At 38.8% G+C, this 24,160-nt stretch overlaps 1 protein-coding gene across 3 annotated transcripts in view; it reads left to right on the forward strand.

Annotated features, from left to right (window-relative positions):
• The window catches only part of SGCD (sarcoglycan delta), a 1,056,171-nt gene that overhangs the window by 811,793 nt on the left and 220,218 nt on the right, over nucleotides 1-24,160 (forward strand). For all 3 annotated transcript variants that reach the window (XM_069592487.1, XM_069592486.1, XM_069592485.1), the window contains one exon: nucleotides 13,391-13,492. In XM_069592487.1, coding sequence (XP_069448588.1) covers nucleotides 13,391-13,492 — 102 coding nt within the window. The remainder of the gene's footprint in view (nucleotides 1-13,390; nucleotides 13,493-24,160) is intronic.

Genomic DNA, 24,160 nt, shown 5'->3' on the forward strand with positions numbered 1-24,160 from the left:
AAGCCCAGGTGCTGTCTGTACTCCTCTCGTGATTCTTAGGAATGTGCTTACATTTCCTTGAAAACGTTCTTTAAAGATAATCTTTAACCCATGTCTTGAGGTACACAATAATCCCCATGTTGCTCTGTTTTCCTAGATGGTCACCAAGCATAGTACTGGTCTGGGTGAGTGGTACCCAGGACATGTTGACTTTTCAACCAGACTTGACTTCATTTGAGATCTAACTTACAGTGCTTGGCAGCTGACAGAAGACTTCTCTTCCATTCAGTCAAAATTTACTGTCTACCTACTCTGTGTCAGGGTTTATGACAGGTGATTAGGATAAAAAGACAGTTAAGGTACTATTCCTGCTGCTTGAAGTTTGCAGTCTAGAGAGAGAGAAAATAATAGGCGAGCATGATAGAGTATGCTCTGACTGTTACAGCATCTGCTATGAATTGACTTATGCCCATGGCGCTAGTGATAAAGAACCCGGCTGCCAATGCAGGAGACATAAGAGATGTGAGTTCACTCCCTGGATTGGAAAGATCCCCTGGAGAAGGGAATGGCCACCCACTCCAGTATTCTTGCCTGGAGCCTGGCGGGCTACAGTCCATGGGGTCGCAAAGAGTTGGACACGACTGAAGCAACTTAGCATGCACACACACATTTCACAAGCCATATCTCATGGCCAAACCTGTCATAAGTGGGTTGGGAAATATAGATGTACATGTGCCTGAAGATATAGAGAGCAGCAGGGTGTTCAAAGTGGTGGTTGCTCTGTCATTCTATGCCCTAGTTGCTTTATCATTAAACTTCCATGGACATGTAGCTTGGGTAAGAAAGAAATCTTTATCATTTGAAGCCACTGGGAATTTGTTGTTGTTACCATGGTATTTTGACTGATACACAGGAATTGTCTGATTTAATCCTCTGTTTATAGGATATTATCTTCTAAGTGTTCATATAAGGAGAGTGAGATATGTAAGGGTACTAGCAAGTTAAGTGGTCAAACTAGCACTGTAACTATGCAGTCTGATTCTAGAATTCATATTCTTAGCTAATATACCATAATGCTGTGTGTATGTGTTTGTGTGTTCCCATTACTGAGATAAGGTGGTTTCTAAAAGATTGAGGAATATCATGGAAGACTTCTCAAGGAAACTGAGAGGTATGCGCTAAAGAACAAGTAGGAACAAAGTCATTTAGAAATAAAGAGAATGAGGCTTATTCCCTCTGTGTATGCATGGGAAAGGAATTCCCTCTCTTTGGCCAATTGTCTCATCCCCAGAAAAATTATAGAGCAAAGGATGCCCATCTATATATTACTACTGGCATCCAGGAAATATAGAATGCTTCAAATACCATGGCCTTGGACCTATAAATCATTAAAAACAACTTGATGGGATGTTATAAAGCATAAATGAGAAACCACAATTCTGATTCAGTGAGGCAGCAAAGCAATTTGACAGATGTATGTGTCTTATATGCCCCCTTCTCTCTCTCTCTCTCTCTCTCTCTCTCTCTCTCTCTCTCTCTCTCTCTCACACACACACACACACACACACACACACCGACCCACCCACCCACCCACCCACCACTATTCTAACCAGTCTTTGGATGGTAAAAGAAGGAACATATGGATAAAGTCGAGATTATATAGCAACTGACACAAAGGATCAGAACCTGTGACCCAGACACTGAGGGGTCATCTGGTCTTTGCTGTTGTGCTGTCATTCAGCACCAGTTATGGTCCAATATTTAATGCTCGCTGGAAAAGATCAATAGCAACTTCCTGGACTACCCACAATGTAATTGGGTTGGTCAGTAAATGCTTCCTGGGTCCAGTGCAGTTGCTGTGTCTTCTGCACGCTGCTCCTCTATCCCCAGGCTTGGTCCTGGATGGGAACAGAACCCTTGCCAGCATCTTTCTTTTATCACTGCACACCAGCTGAGGACAAATACTGGAGTTGCCTCTTACCAGTTCCCTCCTGAACCTGCTACCTCTTGCCCCAACACACGTCTCTGAACCTGTTCTCTTTACTGATTTGGAGAATTTGAAAGCACATGTCATGTCTCCTGAACTGGGTTTCTTTTTTCTTGGAATATCAGTGCATGTCTATTACTCTTAAAAAAAAAAAAAAACTTGTTAAGGTTAAATTTACACACTGTAAGACTCAGCCCTTTAAGTGTGATTTTTGGTAAATTTACTGGTTTTGGCCACTATCATCACATTCCAAATTCAGAGCAGTTCTGTAATCTCAGTAAAATCCCTTAGGGTTTTTTAAAGTCACTCCTCAATCCTAATCTACGACTACTGCTAATCTACTTTCTGCCTTTATAAATTTGCCTCATTGTATGTTACATATAAGCAGACTCATACAATATGTGATCTTGTATGTCTGGCTTCATTCACTTAGCATAATGTTTCTGAGATTTATCTGTGTTGTGGCATGGATCATTTTGTTCCTTTTGCACTGCTAAATAGTATTCCATTGCGTAGATATAGAATATTTTATATATTCATCAGTTGGTGAGCATCTGGCTTGTTTCTCCTTTTTGACTATTAAGAACTATACTATAATGGACATTTATGTTCAAGTCTTTGTGTGAGCATAGGTTTTTATTTATCTTGGGCAGACAGCTAAGAGTGGAGTTTCTGGGTCACATGGTAACTGTGTGTTTAACTCTTGAACAGTCAAATCCTTTTGTAAGTGCCTGCCCCCACCAGTGGACTATGAGTCCCTGTATCTCCACACCATTGCCATTATGTGTGTTACTTGTGTTTTGTCCTTTAAACGAGAAGCTCCTAGAAGGGAGGGACTCGATCTTCAGTCCTCATCACTTTGCATTTAACACAGGGCTGGGCAAACAGTTGGATCTTAACCATGCAGTATGCAGTGTGGTAGTGAAGGACTTACATTTCGTAATTAGACCATCAGGGCATCCGAACATCAGTCTTCTCAGCTATGAAATGGGCTAACATTGCCTACCCACTCGAGTTATAATGAGGATTAATGGACATGTCAGTCAAGTGCTTTGCCTAATGCTTATAGCAATGGTAGCTTTGTTATTGTTTTCCATTTTCATTGATGCATCTTTTCTGAGCCCTCTCTAGCTTACTTTTTATTGCTCTTGCAGTCACATACTTAGTTATAGACAACATATTGGGCCAGAAAGATGGAATGATGAGTGACACACTACCCCTCGTCTCAAGGAATCTGAAGTCGAGTGGAAGGACACAGATGTCAATGGCTCATCGTACTGCCATGGGTAAATGCTGTGATGGAGGTGCTCACAAAGTGTGCACATCAGAGGAGGGCCCCTAGACCCAGAAAAGACATCTGACCAAAACCAAAGGACTGGAGAGAGTGGCAGAAGGGTTAGGAAGAGCCTTGTTGGCCAAGGGAGGGACATTCGTGAAAACTGAAAAGGGAAAGAATTTGGAGGAATTGCTAGCCTGCTTTGTGACAGAGTGAAGGGAAACTGATGAGATGAGGCTGGAGAAGTGGCTGGGGCCAGATAAAGAAGGTGTTAACTGTCCCATTAAGGAGTTTCTGCTTCACATGTGCCGCTACCATGCGATCGCATTTTACAGGCTGAGAGGATGGTTCAGTATGTGAATGGCAGAAGTGACTGCTTATGGATTCAAGGGAGGAAAGGTGGAGCAGTCTCAAAATCTATAACATTCTGGTGGACTATTTCTCAACTTTTTGCTTTTCATTATTGCCTCCCCCTCCCCGAGAGCATTTTTAGACTCACCCCCCATAATTGTCTCACTCCCCTTACCATGACATTTTAGTTATATTAATATACTGTGTATGTACTCTATATATAAGCATATTTGTGCTTTATACATAAAGAGTGTGATTTGCATCTTCACCTAATCACCAGTGTTCACCCATTCGGTACTATACCACCCTAGTTGAGAACTCTTGCTGTATTTTGAAATCTGCTCAAGGGACAGGTTGAGCTTTTAACATCTTTGCAGTTCCCACAGTACACCTTTCAAAATACAGCTTTATTTGAAATGACATTATAATACTTCACAAGTATTTGCTGAGCACATCCTATGAGTCAAGCAATGTTGTAGGAATTGAGAGAACACAACAAAATCCCATCTCTCCTGAAGCTTGCCTTTCTGAAGCAATCTGTGTGCAGATACAGTTGTTTCACTCTGATCAAAACCAAGCAATGCCTACCATTAAAACTGTTACAAGAGCTCATCTTGAGACCTGCTTACTAAAATAGGACCTGGCATTACTTCAAGCTTGAAAATGTGCTGATGGAATTAAAAACCTGTTTGATGCTGATATAGCAAGAAAATGAGAGGAGCAAGAAATAATACTTTCTTTAGAGGAAGGTAATGCTGATTCTCATCCCTCATTCCACAAGGGCCAACAGGGCATCCCACAGTGCTCAGGATGTTTGGACATCTCAATGTTTTGCCCAGCACTAGTGGGTTAGCCCTGGAGGGCACTAGTCATTGCCTTTCACTGGCAATGGCTGAGAGAACTGTGGTCCCTTTGTGTCTTGAAAAGGGATCTCTCTGCTATTCCAGGGAAGGGGGAAGTTTGGAGAGGCTGAAGCCCTGCAGCCATTTCTCTCTGAGGTCCTAACTCCCCTAGGGATGCTGGCAGGACAGTAGTCTCTAGAACTCATGGAAATCATAGATGCCTTCTCCATCCCCAGTGGAAATAAATCTCATCTTCTACTTGCCTCCCTGCCCAACATGCCTGACACAGTCCATTTATTGAGAGTTACCTTTTACAAATGATAAGAAACCCCAGTGCTTTCAGGCCGCCTCTGCTTCTTTGCTCTCAAAATCTCTAAGCTACATGATTATAAAGCCTGAGAACCTATCTGAAGTGGTGATGAAAGGGGCTGGGGTCTGACATTGGAGAGATGAAGAAAGGAACAAATTAATATTTCAGTCTGTTGTCCTGCCACTCTGAAATCTCTGCATTTATTTTCGACTCATCTTGTGGAAAACTGGCCACTTGAAACAATCAACTGGACAGTCTGACCCAGATAAAATATAAAGAACAAATGCCATCATCTTTGGTCCAGCTCAGAGGGAGATTCTCTCTAGATTCCACCCACCTCTGTACCTGTCCCCAGGCCCTATCTCCTCCAGAAGACCATACAAGGGGCCACTCTAACTTGACCTGGAAAAAATGTGTTTGTGAAAACTCTTGTGTGCTAGGCAGGGGGTAGGCACAGGGGACACTCTACTGACAGGTCAGCAGAGACCATTCCCTTACTGGGACAGTGGGTCCTGGGTTCCCACTTCAGTCCCAAGTGTACTTTGTCAAATGTAGGACCATTGGCTGGATGGTGTTGGCTCAGTCAAGGCCAGCTAGTGGGCTGCTAGAATTTTCGTGCTTCCTTCAAAGAATGATATTTTGCCATTTGAAGAAAGGGGGGGAAAATGGTCTATTTCTAATTACTTTGGGAATGACTGTGAATCTTCCCAATGCTTCTTTTCCATCTTACTGGAAAGGAAGTTTTGATTCAAAACTGACCTAAAACTCCTGTCTTAATAATACCCGTAGCTTCTTGTGCAGTTAAAGTAAAATAGCTTTAAATAAGGCTGTTCTCAAGCTGTTTCAGTGTGCATTTAATCCAGTCTGATTGTTCCAGAGCTATCAAGGAGATGCTAATGTGAGAACATATTTAGTTGGCTACTCTAGTCTGTATTATAGTTTGCAAATAGCGGCTAATCACAGTGATTCAGGTTCTTCCCAGGTGGGGCAGTGGTAGAGAATCCAGCTGTCAACGCAGGAGATGCAGGAGACCAGGATTTAGTCCCTAGATCGAGAAGAACCCCTGGAGTAGGAAGTGGCAACCCACTCCAGTATTCTTGCCTGGAAAATTCCATGGACAGAGGAGTCTGGTGGTTCGCAGACCATGGAGTTGCAAAGAGTCAGACACAACGGAGCACACACATGCACAATGACAATAATTCACACTACTGGAAAGAGCTTTCCCACCACATATCTTGGGCAGACCTAGGGACTGGGACAGAAAGTGGAAAAATGAAGTGATGAGGCACAAGTGTGGGAAGAATCTGTAAATTGAAGAAAAAATAAGCATTTGGCAAATTGGTAGTGAGCGACTGAGCATGCACACTTCTTACCAAAAAAAAGTATTTAAGTAAAAGTTAAACTGCTATTACAAAGGAGTTAGTTGACTGCTGGATTAGATGAGCTTTTCTCAAATGTTGCTCTTTCTTATATTTCCTTGACTATTCTTTGGCTGTGTGCCACCTGTATTCTAAACAGCTCGAAGGACATGTTTGAGAAGGGCTGTTCCTCTTTTTGCCTCCCCATAGCTTGCAGCACATAGTTAAGCACACAGTAGGCTTCCAGAAATAGCAGATGATTTAGCCTGTGTATAGTCCCATGGGAGGCAATTGGGTTGTAATAAAGAGCCTTTAGACTCTGGGACGGTGGAATAAAGGTATTTGACCATAAAACTGGATGGTGTTAGTCTTGCAGTTGGAGATGACCCTCTCTACAGTTGCTGAGCACACCAACCAAATAAGTGAAAATCAAAGTGATATTAAGAAAGATACTTTAAATATACATTAGATTGGGTTAGAATAATGAGTAAAAGGATATAGTCTGAATTTGATAGTCTTGAGTTTAAATTCCTGATTCTGTCATTAACTAGGTATGTGACTGTGAGTGAGTTGTTGCTGTTGTTGCTTAGTCGTGTCCAGCTCTCTGTGAGCCCATGGACTGCAGCTTGTCAGGCTTCCCAGTTCTTCACTATCTCCTGGAGTTACTCAAACATATGTCCATTTTGAGTCAGTGATGTCATCCAAGCATCTCATCATCAGTCATCCCCTTCTCCTGCCTTCAATCTTTCCCAGCATTCAGGATCTTTTCCAGTGAGTCAGTTCTTTGCATCAGGTGGCCAAAGTACTGGAGTTTCAGCTTCAGCATCAGCCCTTCCAGTGAATATTCAGGACTGATTTCCTTTTGGATGGACTGGTTTGATCTCCTTGCTGTCCAGGGGACTTTCAAGAGTCTTCTCCTGCCCCACAGTGCAAAGGCATCAATTCTTCGGTGCTCAGCCATTTTTATTGAGTCACTTACCAGAGAATAAGTTATTTACCAGTAAATTTTATCATGTATAAAATAAGGAAAATAATGATTATCTCATAAGACCATTGAGGAGATGACTTTAGATAATGTAAGGATGCATGTGTGTTAAGTTGATTCAGTCGTGTCCAACTCGGTGTGGCCCTGTGGACTATAGCCCAGCAGGCTCCTCTGTCCATGGGATTCTCCAGGCAAGAATATTGGAGTGGGTTGCCTTGCCCTCCTCCAGGGGCTCTTCCCAACCCAGGCATTGAACCCTCATCTCTTACGTCTCCTGCATTGCCAGTTGTGTTCATTACCACTAGCATCAAATATATGACATAGTATAGATTTTTTTATAAAGATTGATTTTTGAAATAAAGCATGAAAATGTTTTATAACCTCTTAAAATACAAAAGTTGTTACAGAAAATTATATAGTACAGATAAGCAAAAGGAAGAAAATAAAGAATACTCATATTTTAGGCATACACAACATTTAAATATATGTTTTTGTATAATTTTTTCCCTGGGAAATGTTCTCTAGAATTTTTCCTCTTAAGTGCATGTATGTATGTATATAAATATGTATATATAGTTATAAAAATGGTATGAAATATACATATGTATTTGTTAATCAATTTTTTTCACTTAATAATGGACTGTGAATATTTGCCTGTGTTCTTAAATATTCCTCTACAAGAGCTACATCATATCCCATTGCAGCATATTTACCCTTTTAATGTGAAACTTTTATTTTCTAATTTTTCATGTTTTTATTTTATAAAATGAGATGGCGATGAACAACTTTGTAGCCAAATGTTTTTGCATCTATATGATTATTTTCTTATAGTTAAAATCAAGAAGTAGCATGGTAATTTCAATAATGATAAAGAAAATGAAATTAAAGTGTAAAAAACACAGGATATAGTAATCGGAACATAGTAAGTCATCAATAAATACTAATAGGGTATTTATGAATGAACTGTAAGAGAGGAAGGAGATTTATTTGAAATTAGCTCGCTGATTACCCAAATATAATCTTTTATTTAAGAATATTTAGGAGTTCCCTTTGCTTTGATAAATACACATCAGAAAAAAAATTAACTAATTTAGGAAATATTAAAGGCAGGAGGAGAAGGGGGTAATAGAGAATGAGATGGTTGGATGGCATTGCCGACTCAGTGGACATGAGTTTGAGCAAACTCCAGGAGACAGAGAAGGATAGGGAAGCCTGGTGTGCTGCAGTCCATGGGGTCGCAAAGTCAGACACAACTGAGCAACTTAACCACAAAAGTCTATCTATAGATGTCAGGTTTAGTATGTGTTTCTGTTACAGAGAATCCAAGCTTATATTGCTCACCGTAAGACAGGCCGAGAAATTCAGAGATGAGTTATTGAGGCAGGGAATAGTGACTTTATTCAGAAAGTCTTCATACTGAGAAGATGGTGGACTAAGGTCCCAAGTGAAAGTGTTAGTCGCTCAGTCATGCCCGACTCTTTGCAATCCCATGGACTGCAGCCCATCAGGCTCCTCTGTCCATGGGGTTTTCCAGGCAAGGACATTGGAGTAGTTTGCCATTTCCTTCTCCAAGGAATCTTCCCAACCCAGGGATCAAACCCAGGTCTCCTGTACTGCAGGCAGATTCTTTACCAGCTGAGCTACCAGGGAAAGATGCGAGGGTCCCAAACAACCATCTTATACAAGTTAAAATGCAGGCTTCTTTTATACTAAAAGTGGGGGGAATGGCTTGTTGTTGCAGGAATCCATTGTTTTTGCATCTGTCCATGTGGGTCTGGTCGGAATGTTAGTATAAACCTATAACAACATAGCTGACATTTTCTGTTCTGCAACTTTTTACGTTCATATGAATGGGAAAGTGTTATACCTTTAAAGGCCAGCACCTTGAGAATGAGTTATCCCATGTTTTTCAGTCTAGTCAACATTCTTTTACAAAAGTGCAGACCAGCATGACTAAGTACAAGCAACAGGGAGCTCAAGGGTTAGAGCTAAGGGAATAGATCCAACTTGGAATCAGGCTTGCTTTCTCTGTTACATTTCTATCAAAAGGTCTGCTTCTCCAGTTAATGGAAGTCATCATAATAACCCAAAATACAATAACTCATACACCCTTTTGGTGGGGGGAGGGCTGTGTGGATATTTGCTTTTGCTTTTTCCCTTTGTTGTGGATCCTCCCTGATGCTAGTGTGATATGGGCATTCCTTCCAGCCTACTGCCCCTCACACTGGGTTTAAATGCCCAGGCTAGGACCCTTTTGGAAAAGCTGTCCCCACAAGTAACAATAGAAATATACAGATGACCTGCTATCCATGAAAGAACAATATTGACCAAGAAAGATCTGTTCTCATCCATGGACTGAAGTGCTGTTATAAAGAAAATTGGGAAAAAAATGTGCATTCTCCACTTGGTCGCTTAGAGTCCCCCTACCCCCGTACAGCGTCTATGCCAAGTGTATTGAGGCAGAGAGCAGATGGCAGTGCTGGCGAGAAGATATGGGAGACTTAAGTCAGAAGCTTTAGGAGTCTGAGAAAACGCAGCTTAGTGATGTAGGTTGGGCGAAAATTGTGGTGACCTAGAGAGCATTTGATTCAGGCTGCTCTTTACCTCTAGCCAATGGCAGCTATGTGAGAAGGCAGACTCGGACTTGCCATGCGTTCAGTTTTCATGAGATGCTGAAAACCCGAAGTTTTCATTTGAATTTTGTACTTTTCAAATCGTTTTGGGAAAATGCAGGAATAAATTTTTAATGTATTTTATATATTCATATATATTTTATTTTTTTTTGTTTTTGTTTTTTTTTAATTTTTTAATTAATTTATTTTTTTTTAAATTTTAAAATCTTTAATTCTTACATGCGTTCCCAAACATGACCCCCCCCCCCCTCCTCCCTCCCCACAACATCTCTCTGGGTCATCCCCATGCACTAACCCCAAGCATGCTGCACCCTACGTCAGACATGGACTGGCGATTCAATTCTTACATGATAGTATACATGTTAGAATTCCCATTCTCCCAAATCATCCCACCCTCTCCCTCTCCCTCTGAGTCCAAAAGTCCGTCATACACATCTGTGTCTTTTTTCCTGTCTTGCATACAGGGTTGTCATTGCCATTGTCATTGTCATTGCCAAAATATATTCATATATATTTTAAATCGTATATATACATATATAACATAGGGTTTATTTAATTAATCTGAATCCCCAGCTTGCAGTCTGCAGATCTGGAGATTTGTCAGTCTTCATAACTTCCTAAGTCAGATCCTTAAAATGAATGAGTGAATGAATGTGCATGTGTGCATGTGGATATCTGTACATGCATACCTACACAGACATGTTATTAGTTCTGTCTCCCTGGAGAACCCTGGCTGATACAGATACAAACACACACCTTTACTTGGAGAAGAAAGAAATATAATGTGACAGAAACATACTGTGACAGAAGCTAGACTTCTTTGAATATATCTTGGTTTATAGATTTGACTTTGGTGCCATCTAAATAGTTCACAAATCTATACCAAAACAAGACTTTAAAAAAGCATTCATGAAAAATTGAAGCAGCAGGTGGGTGGACAGGGATGAAACAGTTGAACCTAACTGACAAGAGGTTGCTGACATAACCATTCAGAATAGAACTATTTTAAATGACTTTAAAATGCAGCCATTTGGCTATAGTTTACTAGTTGTACATACTCAAGATTTTTTAAGGGCAAATTTTTAGCTGCTTTTCTTAATCATAATGTTAGTATGATAGTGGCATTGGTTTTTCTGAAACTTCTCTTTGTGTCTTGTGGGTTAAATCAAATGAGTAGTCATAGTGGTGTTATTAAAAACAGGGATTTTTGGTATGGAAAATAGGTAATAACAGTGTAAGATCCATGAGGTTAAATGAAAACCTTCAAGGCCTAAGTTTGAATTGAAATTCATGAAAACTCATGGTATATTCCATTTAAAACATATACACAGCTCATTTTCTAGCTCTGTTCATGTAAACAAGAGCCAGTCACATAAACAAGCTCTTAGGTTATGGTATCTAAATACCATTTCCCACTGAAATGAACCCAGGTTCTTAGTAGAAATGGCTGGTTCCAGCCTGGGGCAAGGCTTATGTAAGATAACCCTGGAACATCTTACCATGCCAGAAACAAGAGGGTGGTTAAAGACGCCTGAGTCTTAATTAAAGGACTTGAAGAGACCCCCACTGAGCAAGAAGAGAACAGTGTAAACTTCAGTAGGAATAAAAACTGCACTGGAATGAAGCAAACCAAAATGTTCATAATGATATTTTTTAAAAAGAAAACCTTTAGTCCTCTTTAGAGAATATTAGGTAACCAATTCAAATTTTGAATATTAATCAATAAAGGAGGAAAAATCAGGCATCTATCAAGTTTTTATATAATTTAGGGTAAACATGTAGTTGATGATATATAATTTCTGTTGATGCTATACCCCAGAAAATAAATTAAGAAATAATTATTTTAGCACCAGTTTGAAATCTCTGAAATAATGGATCCTCTCAGTCACCAGTGGCTTATGACATCATTACAAAAGATGTTCACTGCTTCCTGATAGAGCATGTGGTAGGCAGAAAAATGCCCTCCCTTCTAAAAACATCAATGTCCTAATCTCAGAATCCATCAATATGTTGCATTACATGGCAAAAGGGAATTAATGTTATTATAGAATTATGGTTGCTAACCAGGTGATCTTAACATAGATTATCCTTGTATGCTTCGTGAACTTTAAATGTCCAAACCAATGCAATACTGTAAAGCAGTTATTCTTCAAGTAGAAATAAATTTTAAAAGTTTTTAAAAAAGAAAATAAAACTTGTAAAAATTATGAAATCTGAATAAAATCTGTACCTAAGTTATTAAAAAAAAACAATGAAAGAAAGAGACAGATAATTCATTGTTGGAATGATTCGATGTTAAGAAAGATTCAACCAACCATTGCTGACTTGCAGATGGAAGGGGCCACAAGCCAAGGAATGTGGGCAGCCTTGAGAAATGAGAAAATGTCGAAAAATGGGTTCTGTCTTAGGGCCTTCTAAAAGAGTGTAGCAGCCCTGCTGTCACCTTGATTTTCCCCTTTGAGTCCTGGGTCTGACTTCTAACATACAGATAATAAATTTGTGCTATCTTAAACCATTGAGTTTGTGGTTATTTGTGATTGACAAAAGAAAACTAATACATTTCATTTTCTAGGATGTATTTTCCTAGAAAACTGACCCTGATTCTCCTCAAGCTTCTTGACTTACAGAAAATTCAGGAGAGAAAGGAACACATGGCATGAAATTATGGGAATGTTCAGCAAAATCAAAACTGGGGAAAATGCTATTGGAAAAAATGTCATTCTGTTTATCAAATAAGTGTGTGTTTCTGTGTGGATGTGTGACAGAAACTGAGGAGATTTAAGGAGATGATCTAGTATTTTATGTATCAAACAATTGCAATAGGGAACTTGATTTCAAACAAAAAGATATAAAGAGAAGAATATTCACGAGACTTGAACATTGACCCTGGGTACTTGATAATATTTAGCAGTACTTTTATTTATCTTTTTGCTGTGGTAATGGTATTATATGGGCTTATGGTTATATTTAAATAAAAGAGTTGGATATAGTAGCTGTAATAGAGAAAAGTAGCCATAAGTTGATAATTGTTGAAGATAAATGATAACTACATAGGTGTTTGCTATTTATCCTTTCTACTTTTATATTTCCATGCTGCTGCTGCTAAGTTGCTTCAGTTGTGTCCGCCTCTGTGCAACCCCATAGACAGCAGCCCACCAATAATAAAGAATTAATAAATATGTTAGTAAATAATTTGACTCCGTAAATATTTTGTGAGCCAAAGACACCATGTCCAAAGGATGGATTAGACCAACAGACTGCAATTTGTCATTTCTGCATAGTTTCAGAAATCAGATCTTTTACTTTAACCTGGGAAGTCATCTTTTTCTTCTTTCCACACTCATCTCCTGCCTCCATTCTTTCACCACTGCCTAGTCAAAAGGATGCCTTTCATCTGTGCTGCTTACATTTCTGCTTGCTTGAAAAATTTACTCAATTTTCCAAGATTGTTTGAAATAGATTTTCTCAGAATAAGTTAGCAAAGAGGGTAATATGCATAATCACACTGAACAATGCCTCCTAGTATATTATGTCTTCATTTTGACCTCTTCTCATTCCACGTTCTTAAAAAGAAAGGCAATAATTTTGTTTCAATTTTTGAAAACCTAAGGTATTTTTGAAATTTGGACTAATCAAATTTTCCGTGTTCTCTCTGTGCCTCTATTTTAGGATGGAATGGGAAACTTGAGAATCACAGAAAAAGGTCTAAAGCTAGAAGGAGACTCAGAATTCTTGCAACCTCTCTACGCCAAAGAAATCCAGTCCCGACCAGTAAGTTTCTGTTGGAAGAAGGAATCATTGTTTCTCTTGAATCTAAATCTGGGGGGAAATCATCTTGCCAATGACTGAATATAAAAGGTTGAGGAAAGGGGTGGCAATGTACATAGTAAGATGCCTTTGAATCGGAACTTTTGAATGCAATTGCCTCTGTAGTACAAATGAGATGACCTCTCTGAGCCTCTTTCCAACCCTGCCAAATAGAGAGTGATAACCTTTATTAGTGAACTTTCTAGATTGTGCTGCAAAGAAAACAAGAAAAAAAATGTGGAAGTGCATTAAAGTGCTATACAAATCCAAGAAAGTCTTCCTATTGCTATTAATTGTCAAGTATTTCAAAGCCCTCTTTAGAAATAGAATTTTTCTAAAAGAACTTGAGAACTAGTTCTAAAGAACTAGAATTTTTATGAAGAATGTGGACAATATGGCAAAGGTTGATTAAAATCAATTTAATATATTAACAGCTATGCTCAAAAATGGTATTTAAATGATCACACTAGAGGGTGTGCTCTGTCCCATGCACTTTGCTGTTCTGAGGGGTTATCATTATCTAATATAATTCACAGATTGGTCCAATAGGATGATGTTTATTGTTGTCTTCATTTTACAGATTAAAGAATTGAGGCTTGGAGAAGTAGATTGTTCCAAGCCACATTCTTATGAACCAGCAGAGTAAGGATTTCAACTCAGGAAATCCAATTCAAAAGCTTCTGTGTTAACCATGGCCTTCAACCAAAGCTCTTTCTCTTTCTTTTTATTTTATTTTGTTTAAGTCTTGATGAAGTGATCCCTAGACACCTTGATTTTATTAGCCAATATTATCAAAATTAGTATTTGTTTTGAGTATATTTTGATGTTATTTGTTCTTTAGCTTTCATTTTTGCTTTTTGGTGGGGTGGTGAAGTGTTGAAAAGGATTATTAATGTATTTGCTCTGCCTTGGATTGGTTCTCATCCACCTGTGAACAAATAACATGGAAGTTCTCCAAAGCGCCATTTGCACTGTGTGCATCGATTAATGAAATTCAGCAAGTTGAGGCAGTGGGTAATTTTATCTGAGTGCTATCTAAACTACTGAGTTGTATAGACTGAATGCAACTACTGAATTGCCAACAAGTTTACTTCCTTCTCTGTCTGGTGAGAGGGAGGGAGCCATGATGTTAAAATCAGCAAGAACACCAAATTAATTCAGTCACCCAGTCAGTGATTATGAAATTCAACAGGGACTCCATACCATACTGGCTTAAAGTACCAAAAATATTGTAAACGTATCCATTGTTTCTGTGGAAGCTATATCCTAGAAGGAATAATTGGATAAAACTGTAATGAGGATTGGGATAGGATTCTGCATTGGACTGAACAGTCAATTTCAATCATTTAAAAAATGACAATTGTGTTCACTGCTCTTGATTTATATTTACTCTTCCTAACGTAGCAAGTGGGCTTCCCTGGTGGCTCAAGATGGTAAAGAATTTGCCTGCAGTGAAGGAGACCTGGGTTCAATCTCTTGGTCTGGAAGTCCCTAGGAGACAGGAATGGCTACCGACTCCAGTATTCTTGCCTGGAGAATCCCATGGACAGAGGAGGCTGGTGGACTACAGTCCATGTAGTCACAAAGAGTAGGACATGACAAGACAACTAATCACATACAACCTAGCAAGTTGGTAGTTAAACCATCCATTTAAGTTACTAAATATACAATAGGTTAATAATCTTACCTAGATTAAACTAGTTTATCTCATTAATTTGTATTGGTCCTTTCTCTCTAATGGTTTGTCCCTTTTTCTTTAAAGGGCCAGGTAGTAAATATTTTTATCTTTTTTTTTTTTCTTCCTTTTTATAATTCTTTAAAACTGCAAAAAAACAAAACAAAACAAAACAAAAACAAAACATTTTTATCTCAAGGGCCACAGAAAAATAGGCTGCAGGCTGTAGTTTGTCAACCCCTCTTACCTATTTAGCTATATTTTTATAAGTGTGTCAGTGATCTGGCTAGATTTCTTATGTATAATAGGGCAGATTTTAAGATCATGGGTAGAATAGTTGATATGTGCTAAGAAAAATGTTGCAAAATAAGTTTCCCTGGTGGAGAATTAGAGCCATATAAAGAAACTGAGACACATGTCTTAGAAGACCTGTAAAAGGGTACCTGGTTTATCTCTTAGGCCCATATGTAGGAATTGGACTTTTAGCAAATATGTCAGCCAAGCTATCTGAAAATCAATAGTCATCTGATCCCAAGTCAAAGATACACTTAATTAGAAGCTTAAAAAGTAATGATGGTCTTGGAAAAACTTACTTTAATATTGAAAAAGCAGTGAGTTAAATCCAATGCTTTCAAGTCCTTGTTTAAAGAAAATTAAAGGGTTAAAATTCATTATTTTTCCATTATTTTTTAGAAATTGGTTTTCCTTTCTAAAAGCTCAGACAGTACAGAATCTGCTTGAAATGCGAGGGACCCGGGTTTGATTCCTGGATTGGGAAGATTCCCTGGAGAAGGAAATGGTAACCCACTCCAGTATTCTTGCCTAGAGAATTCCATGGACAGAGGAACTTTAACCTGGCTGACTACAGTCCATGGGGTCACAAAGAGTCAGACATGACTGAGCAACTGATGCAAACACACGCACACACACCCACACACACAAAGCTTTTAGCTTATATGTTTCTAAGGATGAAATTAATGTGTTCTAAATGAAGAAAAGAGGGCATACAATGTGTATATACGAGAAAACCCATCAGAAAATCTCTTGGCCTCTACCTGAAAGATGTGCCTTGATCCATCTACTTTTCTCCGTTGCAGGCACCCCCCCAGTTCAAGCCCCCATCCGCTCTCATCGCTGTAACTGCTTCTGTCTCTGCTGCCTTTCACTCTTAGCCTCATTATCCAAACTGTAGCCAGAGTAGCCTTTTCAAATATTAAGACGCTTCACCCCTTTGCAAGGGATTCTCTGTTGACTTCCCATTACACCTAGAATAAAACCCAAACTTCTCACTGAGGCAAAAGAATAATATTATAAGCTAGGGATTTGGTCTGTAGGCCTCTCCTTACCTCAAGCACAGGAATTATTGCCAGCTGAACTAAATTGGGATTCAGGGAGCAAAGAAGGTAGAGAGACTGACTGATGAGCAGGTAACCAGTGGAATTTGCCACGCTTCCTGAATCATAGCCTCGCATAATGCTCACATGAACCTCACATGCAGTAGCTTTCCATTCTCTATTCTGGCATCTTCAGTTTACTGTGTTGTTGCTTTCTGATGTACCTGACCATTGCATGCATGCCACCTCTGGAAGATTCTGCTCTGTACAATAGTCTGCCTAGTCACTTTGCCATAGATCACAGCTGTTTCTCTTTCATGGGGTGTCTCCTTCTCTTTTTCTCATTGAAAAGAGATCAGCGTCCAGTTGAACAAGATTACTCAGCTCTTCTAAGTGAGAATAACTAATGAAGCAACTCTTGACTTCATTTTGGTTTTGTGTTTCATTGATCTGAGAGGAGCTGAAATTGGTTAGGCAATCCACACTATGTTCAATACAGTATCTGATTTCATTATTGAAGGTTGCAACCTTGGAAAAGTCACTACAAATTGATTACTGCTATAGCAATCACTTAGGAAGATAAATTAATGAGAAAATGTTCATCTCTATAAAAACTTTCATCTGGGAATTCAATGAAAGACCTGGGTTTCTCTAGCTTTAGCTACATGGATGCATAGCTTCTAAGTGGTAACGCATCATCCAGCTCAGGAAATTGCCTGAAAAGGACACACTAAATTAACTATTCTACCATCACATCCAAAGACCACCCAGTGCCTAGTAATTCTATTTGAATGCATTAGCACAGAAATTTATAAACTTAAGGCATTTAATGCCATTAAGACTATATTTAAATCCCATTTCAGTGTGGTAGGCATCTTTATAATTGCAAAATACAACTACGGGTTTTTGGCACAAGCTGCTAGTAAATAGATTGAATGCATGAATTCTAAGTAGACTTTTCATCACAGAGTATCATTCTGGATAAAAGTAGCAGATCCCTGCTTTTTTAGAGAGGCATCTTCCCTTGCTTCCCATGATGGTGGAACTAGTGTTTTTACAAAATTTTATGTGACGTGACAAGAGAAGGGAAGCCAGCATTTATTGAGCAAATACTCTGTCTCAGACCTACACCAAGGGGAAAGTTGCACAGTGAGTTATCTCCATACTCTCCTCAAACTATACTTGGGGTGAGTATAGGGCTCCTAGCTCATTGCTGTATCGAATTTGGACGTTTTGGAGAGGAGAGAATAGAAAGAAAAGTTGGAGGAGGGATACAAAAATTGATTTAACAGAATAAAGTGGAAAATTATTGTATAAAGTTTAACGATATTTCTATATTTTTCATACTTTTCATACTTTTTATCTAAAAACTTACCTATTTTAAAATGTTCTACCTAGCAAAAACTGTGTGTCGAATAAAGAAATCATGTATAAATGGGGTTCTTAGAAGTTGCCTGTAACAAGAGTCAGTCTAACACCATCATCAAGCTCACATGCTGTATCACTGGCCTTGGGTGGCAACCAGAGCTACTGTTTAACCAGTGAGTGATCTTTGAGCAATTTCTTAACTTGGCAAATTCTTGTTTTCTTACCTATGTAACTAAGGTGATACTAATATATACATCATTGGTAGTTGTAAATAAATAAGGTAATATTTGTTAAGTGCTTCATACAGAACTTGACATGAAGTGAGTTTTCTGCAATGGGCGTTCCTGCTCTCACCTCCGTCCCCTGATGATGATGTTGATGATGGTGAATGATGATTCAATGACAAAGACAATGACTGTCTCTATCTGCGTCATCGTCATGTAATGAAGATCTCATCTGATGTTTAAACTTCTTCTGAACCAAATGGTCTCTCATCCTCTTCTTCATGTCTTCTTAATCACAAATTCAGTGAAAATCTCTAAGGAAACTCTTTTCATATTCAATAACTTTTAACCTTCAATTTTTCTTTCACTGAGTTACACTCTGTCAATGTTCAACTCACTTTTTTTTCCATGCTTCTGCTTAAAAATTTTTGCTGGCTCCTGCCCTCATAGATTACTGGCAATCTTTCTGGAAAAAAAAAGAAAAAAAAAAAGATTTTGTTATATGCTAAGTACCTTAAAATGTTTATATTCTTTAATCCAGGAATGACATCTCCACTCATTTTATGATACAAAAAAAGCAAACCATAATAATATAGAAATTAACACACACATATTTCAGTGTTTTATAAACATTAGTCTGAATGTTGTTTCCTAAGAGGCCTGAATTCCACATATAAAATGGATTTCAAGGGTATCCCATCTTGTCAGTGTTTATGAAAGCTGCAAAGCTGCTAGGCACTCATTGAAACCCTGAGCTGCTCAACCTCACTATGGATTTTTATATTTAAGTGAAAATGATTTGATGACAAGGACAATGATTGTCACTATCTGCACCATCATCATGTGGTGTGAGCTCATCTGATGTTTAAACTTCCTCTGAACCAAATGGTCAAATCATTTTTGTTTTATGGAAAGCTGAGTTTTTAAAATCCCATTTTGATTTTAGTATGATATGAATTGAGACTTATTCTATCAGCCTGCATTAACAAGGCATATCTAGGCTGAAAGTAGAAAGTCTCTAAGAATTCAATTAAACCAGTAACTTCATTTAATGTATGGAGCTCTAAGGCTCACAAAAGGAGTCTGAACTTACTCAAGTTATGCCTAGCAAAAGTGAGAACTGAAATCCATATCAGCACACAGCATATGTGATCATTAATTTTCTCATGACACTGTCTTTTGTGCAATAGGTTGAGTTATACATGGCCATTTCCCTCTCATGGGGAATAACTTAACTGCAACACACATTAAGTTCCCAAGAGAATTCAAAAGCATTCAGAAAAGGAAACTGGAAACAACAGTGGATAATGCAGCAAGACCAACCTTAATGAAGGCTGATGTAACCACTGAAATGATATTCTTTACTTTATCAAGTTATTGGTGAGAGCGAAACTAAGTAATTTAAGTGAGCTGCCTTATAAACTATGAAGTCAGCTACTGATATGAAGGCTTATGACAGAATTTGCAAACTGAATCCAGCCCAGTTTATTTGCTTCACACAATGCTTTCCTTCGAATGTGAATTTGTTTCTAATATTTAAATATCTGAAGATGTGACATTTTAAAAATGTATATATTTTTTTAATTCTCACACACAAAACCACGCAGAAAATCTGGCCGAGTGCTTTAATATTCGTAAGGACTGTGGCTCTGTAGACGGTGCCTCCTTTAGAAGCATATTTATTCTCCATTGTGCCACAGCCACCATCAGTCACCATTTGTTTCATACCTGAGCTGCTTAGCTGGTTCATATAACGAGCCCCTGAAATCCCTTGAGGACACACAGCCCCTGGTTTACGCCACTGAGAAGAAGTTGACTTCTTCGCATTTGTAGTCACTCGTAGTCACAGTGCTTCTTACTTCCTGTGTGTCTCTTTTGCCCCAATTTTCTTCTAGTGGTCTGGCTCCTATGGGTTTTGACATAGTATATAAGCTCAGTGACAGGAGATAGCAGACTCAGAGCCTCTGGAAGCTGAAGTTCTGGCACACCAGGGTCATTCTCCGTCCTGGGTTTCCTAGAACACACGGCTTTGTCTTTCTTTAACCATGACTGCATGACTGGAAAAGATGCAGACAAGGGGAAGAAAGCTGAAAATTTGGATTTGGCATGCTTTCCATGAGGCAGAATGAAGTTACATGGGATGACAGACAAGCACAAGCTTTGTCTAAAGAGGCTCCATTGACAAGTTAGTTATAATAAGAGGAGCCATGTCTCTGGTTAGTTTACAAACCAGACGAAAGCCATGGTGTCTTTTCCTCAGTACTCAAAACAGCTTCAACTCCCAGCTGAACATACTGCACACAAAACAGTATTTTCCATGCCACTTGCATGGAACGTGAGCATCTTGCTGTCTTTAATTAAGAAGTTAACTGGACCATGAAGTATTGCCCAAGTAAATAAAAGTGATTTGTATTAAGTCAGAGGGGTGCATTAGGCATCTTTGCATTTCTTAGCTCATATGTAAACTATAGAGATTATTAAAAATTGGAAGGGTCATCTATAAAACCATCTGCACAAGAAGCAGATTGCCATTCCTGAAATGTATCTATCTTTTTATGTGTCATCGTTTATTGTGAACAATGGAGTGAAACAGCTGCTTGCTTTTTTTTCTTTTTTAACCAGACACACAAACTTTGAATAGATCGATGCTTAATCCTTTGGGCTGTTTGTTTGCTTATCCTGGGAAACAGATAGTTATTCAGAGGCTTTGGTTGCCTGAGAATTCAAATGGGCTGATGGGGGTTTTGTTCTTTCTTTAATTTGGGAGAAATTGACTGTGTGTACTTTTCTTGAATGAAGATCATGCTGGAAATAGAAGTTACTGAGGACTTTGGTCAGATCTCAGCTGTAACTAGAGTTTTCATAGAAGAGCTAGGTCTAAACTTCAAATTGTATTGTTTACGGACCACTAGGAAAGCAGGCTGCCCCCAGAATTCTTTCTTGTCTGCTGTGGTGCCCAGAGTTCACCATTAGAATCTCATCTGTTCAAAGACTTGGAAATTTGTATTCATTCCAGTCCCCTACTGAAAGTACCCTTCCCCTCATGGAAATACACATTTCCACAAAATATTTAAGGTAACTTGTAAGAAATACGTACAGGGACAGAGTAAGAAAAGATGAAATTGGTTAAGATTAGAAAAGTATAAATTAGAACAGGAGGCAGAGGTGGAGATACTTTAATACATACAGGAGACAGGCAGAAATATGTGCATTCCTCTTAATAAGCCTGGAGTTTGACTATGAAGTTTCCAAATAGAGACCGTCACTTGTATAAAACCTTTTGTCTCTACCCTCTAGATATAAATACTGTGTCCTGGATGGGAGGAGAGTTGCAGCTGGCAGCTGGGTGTTTCCAGAAAGAACGTTAGAGTCCAAGTTGGGGAATCTGGGTGCTCTTCTTGTCCTGCTGGGGTTAGCACCAAGCTCCGGAGCAAGCCATTCCTCTTCCCTCTCAGTGTGTCTGTCATGAAAGAGGTTGGATGTGCTCAGTGGTTTTCTGCAATGTTGTTTTTAAAGCCATGGAATCTTTTTGAAGTCAGATTTTACTTGAAAGCCTAAATCTGAACCAGATGGAAGCTGAACTCCTGTGGTTGAATAAGGACTGGGGCGCTGCAGCCCATGGCTTTGTCCTCCCAGTGTCCCTGTCATCCGCCACAGGATGCCCAGGCCCTGAGAGGGAGGTTCATGTATCACAGTCTGAGAACACAGGCTGGATGAAAACCTAGACTGTTCCATCCAGGCCTCTGCTCAAATGGCATCTCCTGGTGGACAGCTTCCCTGACAGCCTATCTAAAATATATCCCTTAACTAGTAACGTTATTCTCTGCCATCATATCATATATTACTTAGGTATTAATATACTTAGGTATATTAATGTCCATTTCTATACTATAGGTGCATATTATATGACTGAATGACTGAATGACTAGTTGCTTCTTAATACTGCATCATCTCTATGATTACAGGGGCTTAGAAAAGCAATTGTTAAGTGATGGATAAGAGAAGGTTCAAAAACACAGTTTCCCATGATTTAAACTTGGTTCCACCATTTACAAAGCTGTGTAATGCTGGACCTTCTCTGGGCTTTACTTTCTTAATCTGTAAAATGGGCCTAATAACAGCACTACCTCATAAGCATATTATGGGATCATAAGAGTTAATTTATTTATATAATTTTATAAAATTTATTACATAAACGTCACTTTGTAGAATACTGTTTTGAGCATAAAGCACTATAAAAATTTCAATATGATAATTTATGATTATTAAAATTTATTAGTATTATTATTTGCTTTGTTTACCAGTTTCCCTGGCTTCCAACTAGTGCCTGCCTTATGAAAAGAAAGCAAATTGTTGTGTTTTTTTTTGAATAAATTACTTTATTAGGATCCTTCTGACTCAGAGATTCTCTAACACTTCTCAGGTGGGAACATAAAGACAAATTTCTCTTTTTATAGGAGCTTTAGAAGGATTAATTTTCTTTATCAGCTGCATGCTAAGTATCATATTATGTAGAAGAGGGTGTGAGCAGCTGTGTTGTAGGAAACCCTGGGGAGCAGGACAGACAAGATGAAAGAGGTAAAAGTGGTCCTAAGGGTACCGAAAGCCCATCTTTCCCTACTTGACTCTTCTGCACTGCTGTAAGCCTTGATTCATGCCAACCCTGGCTAATGGAAGCTCACAGGTATGGAGCTGTGTGCTATAGGAAAGGTGAAGATACTGAAATTTAACACTTTCCAGCCCTTCAAACTTTGAGCTTCCCTACATCATCACTGTGGCACATCAGCATCCTTTCACTCTTTTGGTTTCTGGGACATCCCAGTCACGTGTAATGACTATGTGATGTGAGACTGCTTCCTGCTTATTTCATAAACAACACTGAAGACAGAAGAACACATGCTAGAATCTGCTGTGGTTTGGTTTTTGTTCCCTTAGTGGTAGGAATAAATACTCTTTTAGTTAGGGGGCATCTCACAGCCAATAATACTTGTTGAATATTGGGGGAGAATAATGGAGCGAGAAGTTAGCATTCAGGAAGAATTGAAAATAGAGTATTAGTTGCTCAGTCATGTCCGATTCTTTGTAAGCCCATGGACTGTAGCCTGCCAGGTTCCTCTGTCCATGGGATTATCCAGGCAAGAAGGGCATTCCAATAAAATTTATTTTAAAAAAGGAAGAAGGGCACTTTAATATATTCATAAACATTTTATTCTTCACTAGGCAAAAGGCTTAGCAAAAGAGTCACTTAAATTGTTTTCTTAATGCTTCAATCAAAACATACTCATCTCTTGTTGCACCCAACACTGTAATTGCTGTGGGTGTTGCACTGTTAGTCTTAATTTTAAGAAAACTTGCTCATTATCAAAAAACTGATAATTTTTCAGGAGATATAATTTCAGAGGCTGAAAACACACTTCCTTGCCACGTGAAATTATAAGCAAATACTTACTCTTTGATTTTGTGATCTCCATCAGTAGCTGAGTGTAGGTTTTTGACGCATTGCTCTGTAACATTACCAGTGATGTTTTAAGTGGCAGTTGCCTAAATTATGAGTGTGGGACTTTCCATATCCATGAATGTTTCTGTTTTTATCAGCAATGATTCTGCCTCCAGGCAGATACCAAATGGCTCACAAAGTAGATGAAGCTTTTAAGATTGATAAATGTTTTACAGATGTACTTGTTGCATTCTGGAGGGAGATGAGGACGGAAAGGTAAATGGTGATGAAAATCACCATGTTGGAAGGATAAGGCAAACACTCTACCCTGTTTTTTTTCTTTGCTTAATGCAGTATGGTAGATTTCGCCAACTAGGAAGCCACAGCTCCCATTTTGTAACGTCAGAGTCATAGAGATAAAAAGTTATCTCTCTACACTCATAGACAAGTACAGATGGTAGGATAATTGCAGTCGTCTACTCTCACGCTGTGTAGCTTGGTTTAGGACTCAAGGCTCAGGTAGTTACATTAAAAATATGAGAAGAGAAGACAAATTATCTTCAGGGAGTAGCTCACTGATAGATGAGAAATGGA

This window comes from Ovis canadensis, chromosome 5, assembly GCF_042477335.2.
Source record: "Ovis canadensis isolate MfBH-ARS-UI-01 breed Bighorn chromosome 5, ARS-UI_OviCan_v2, whole genome shotgun sequence".
In the NCBI taxonomy this organism is placed as follows: Eukaryota; Metazoa; Chordata; class Mammalia; order Artiodactyla; family Bovidae; genus Ovis; species Ovis canadensis.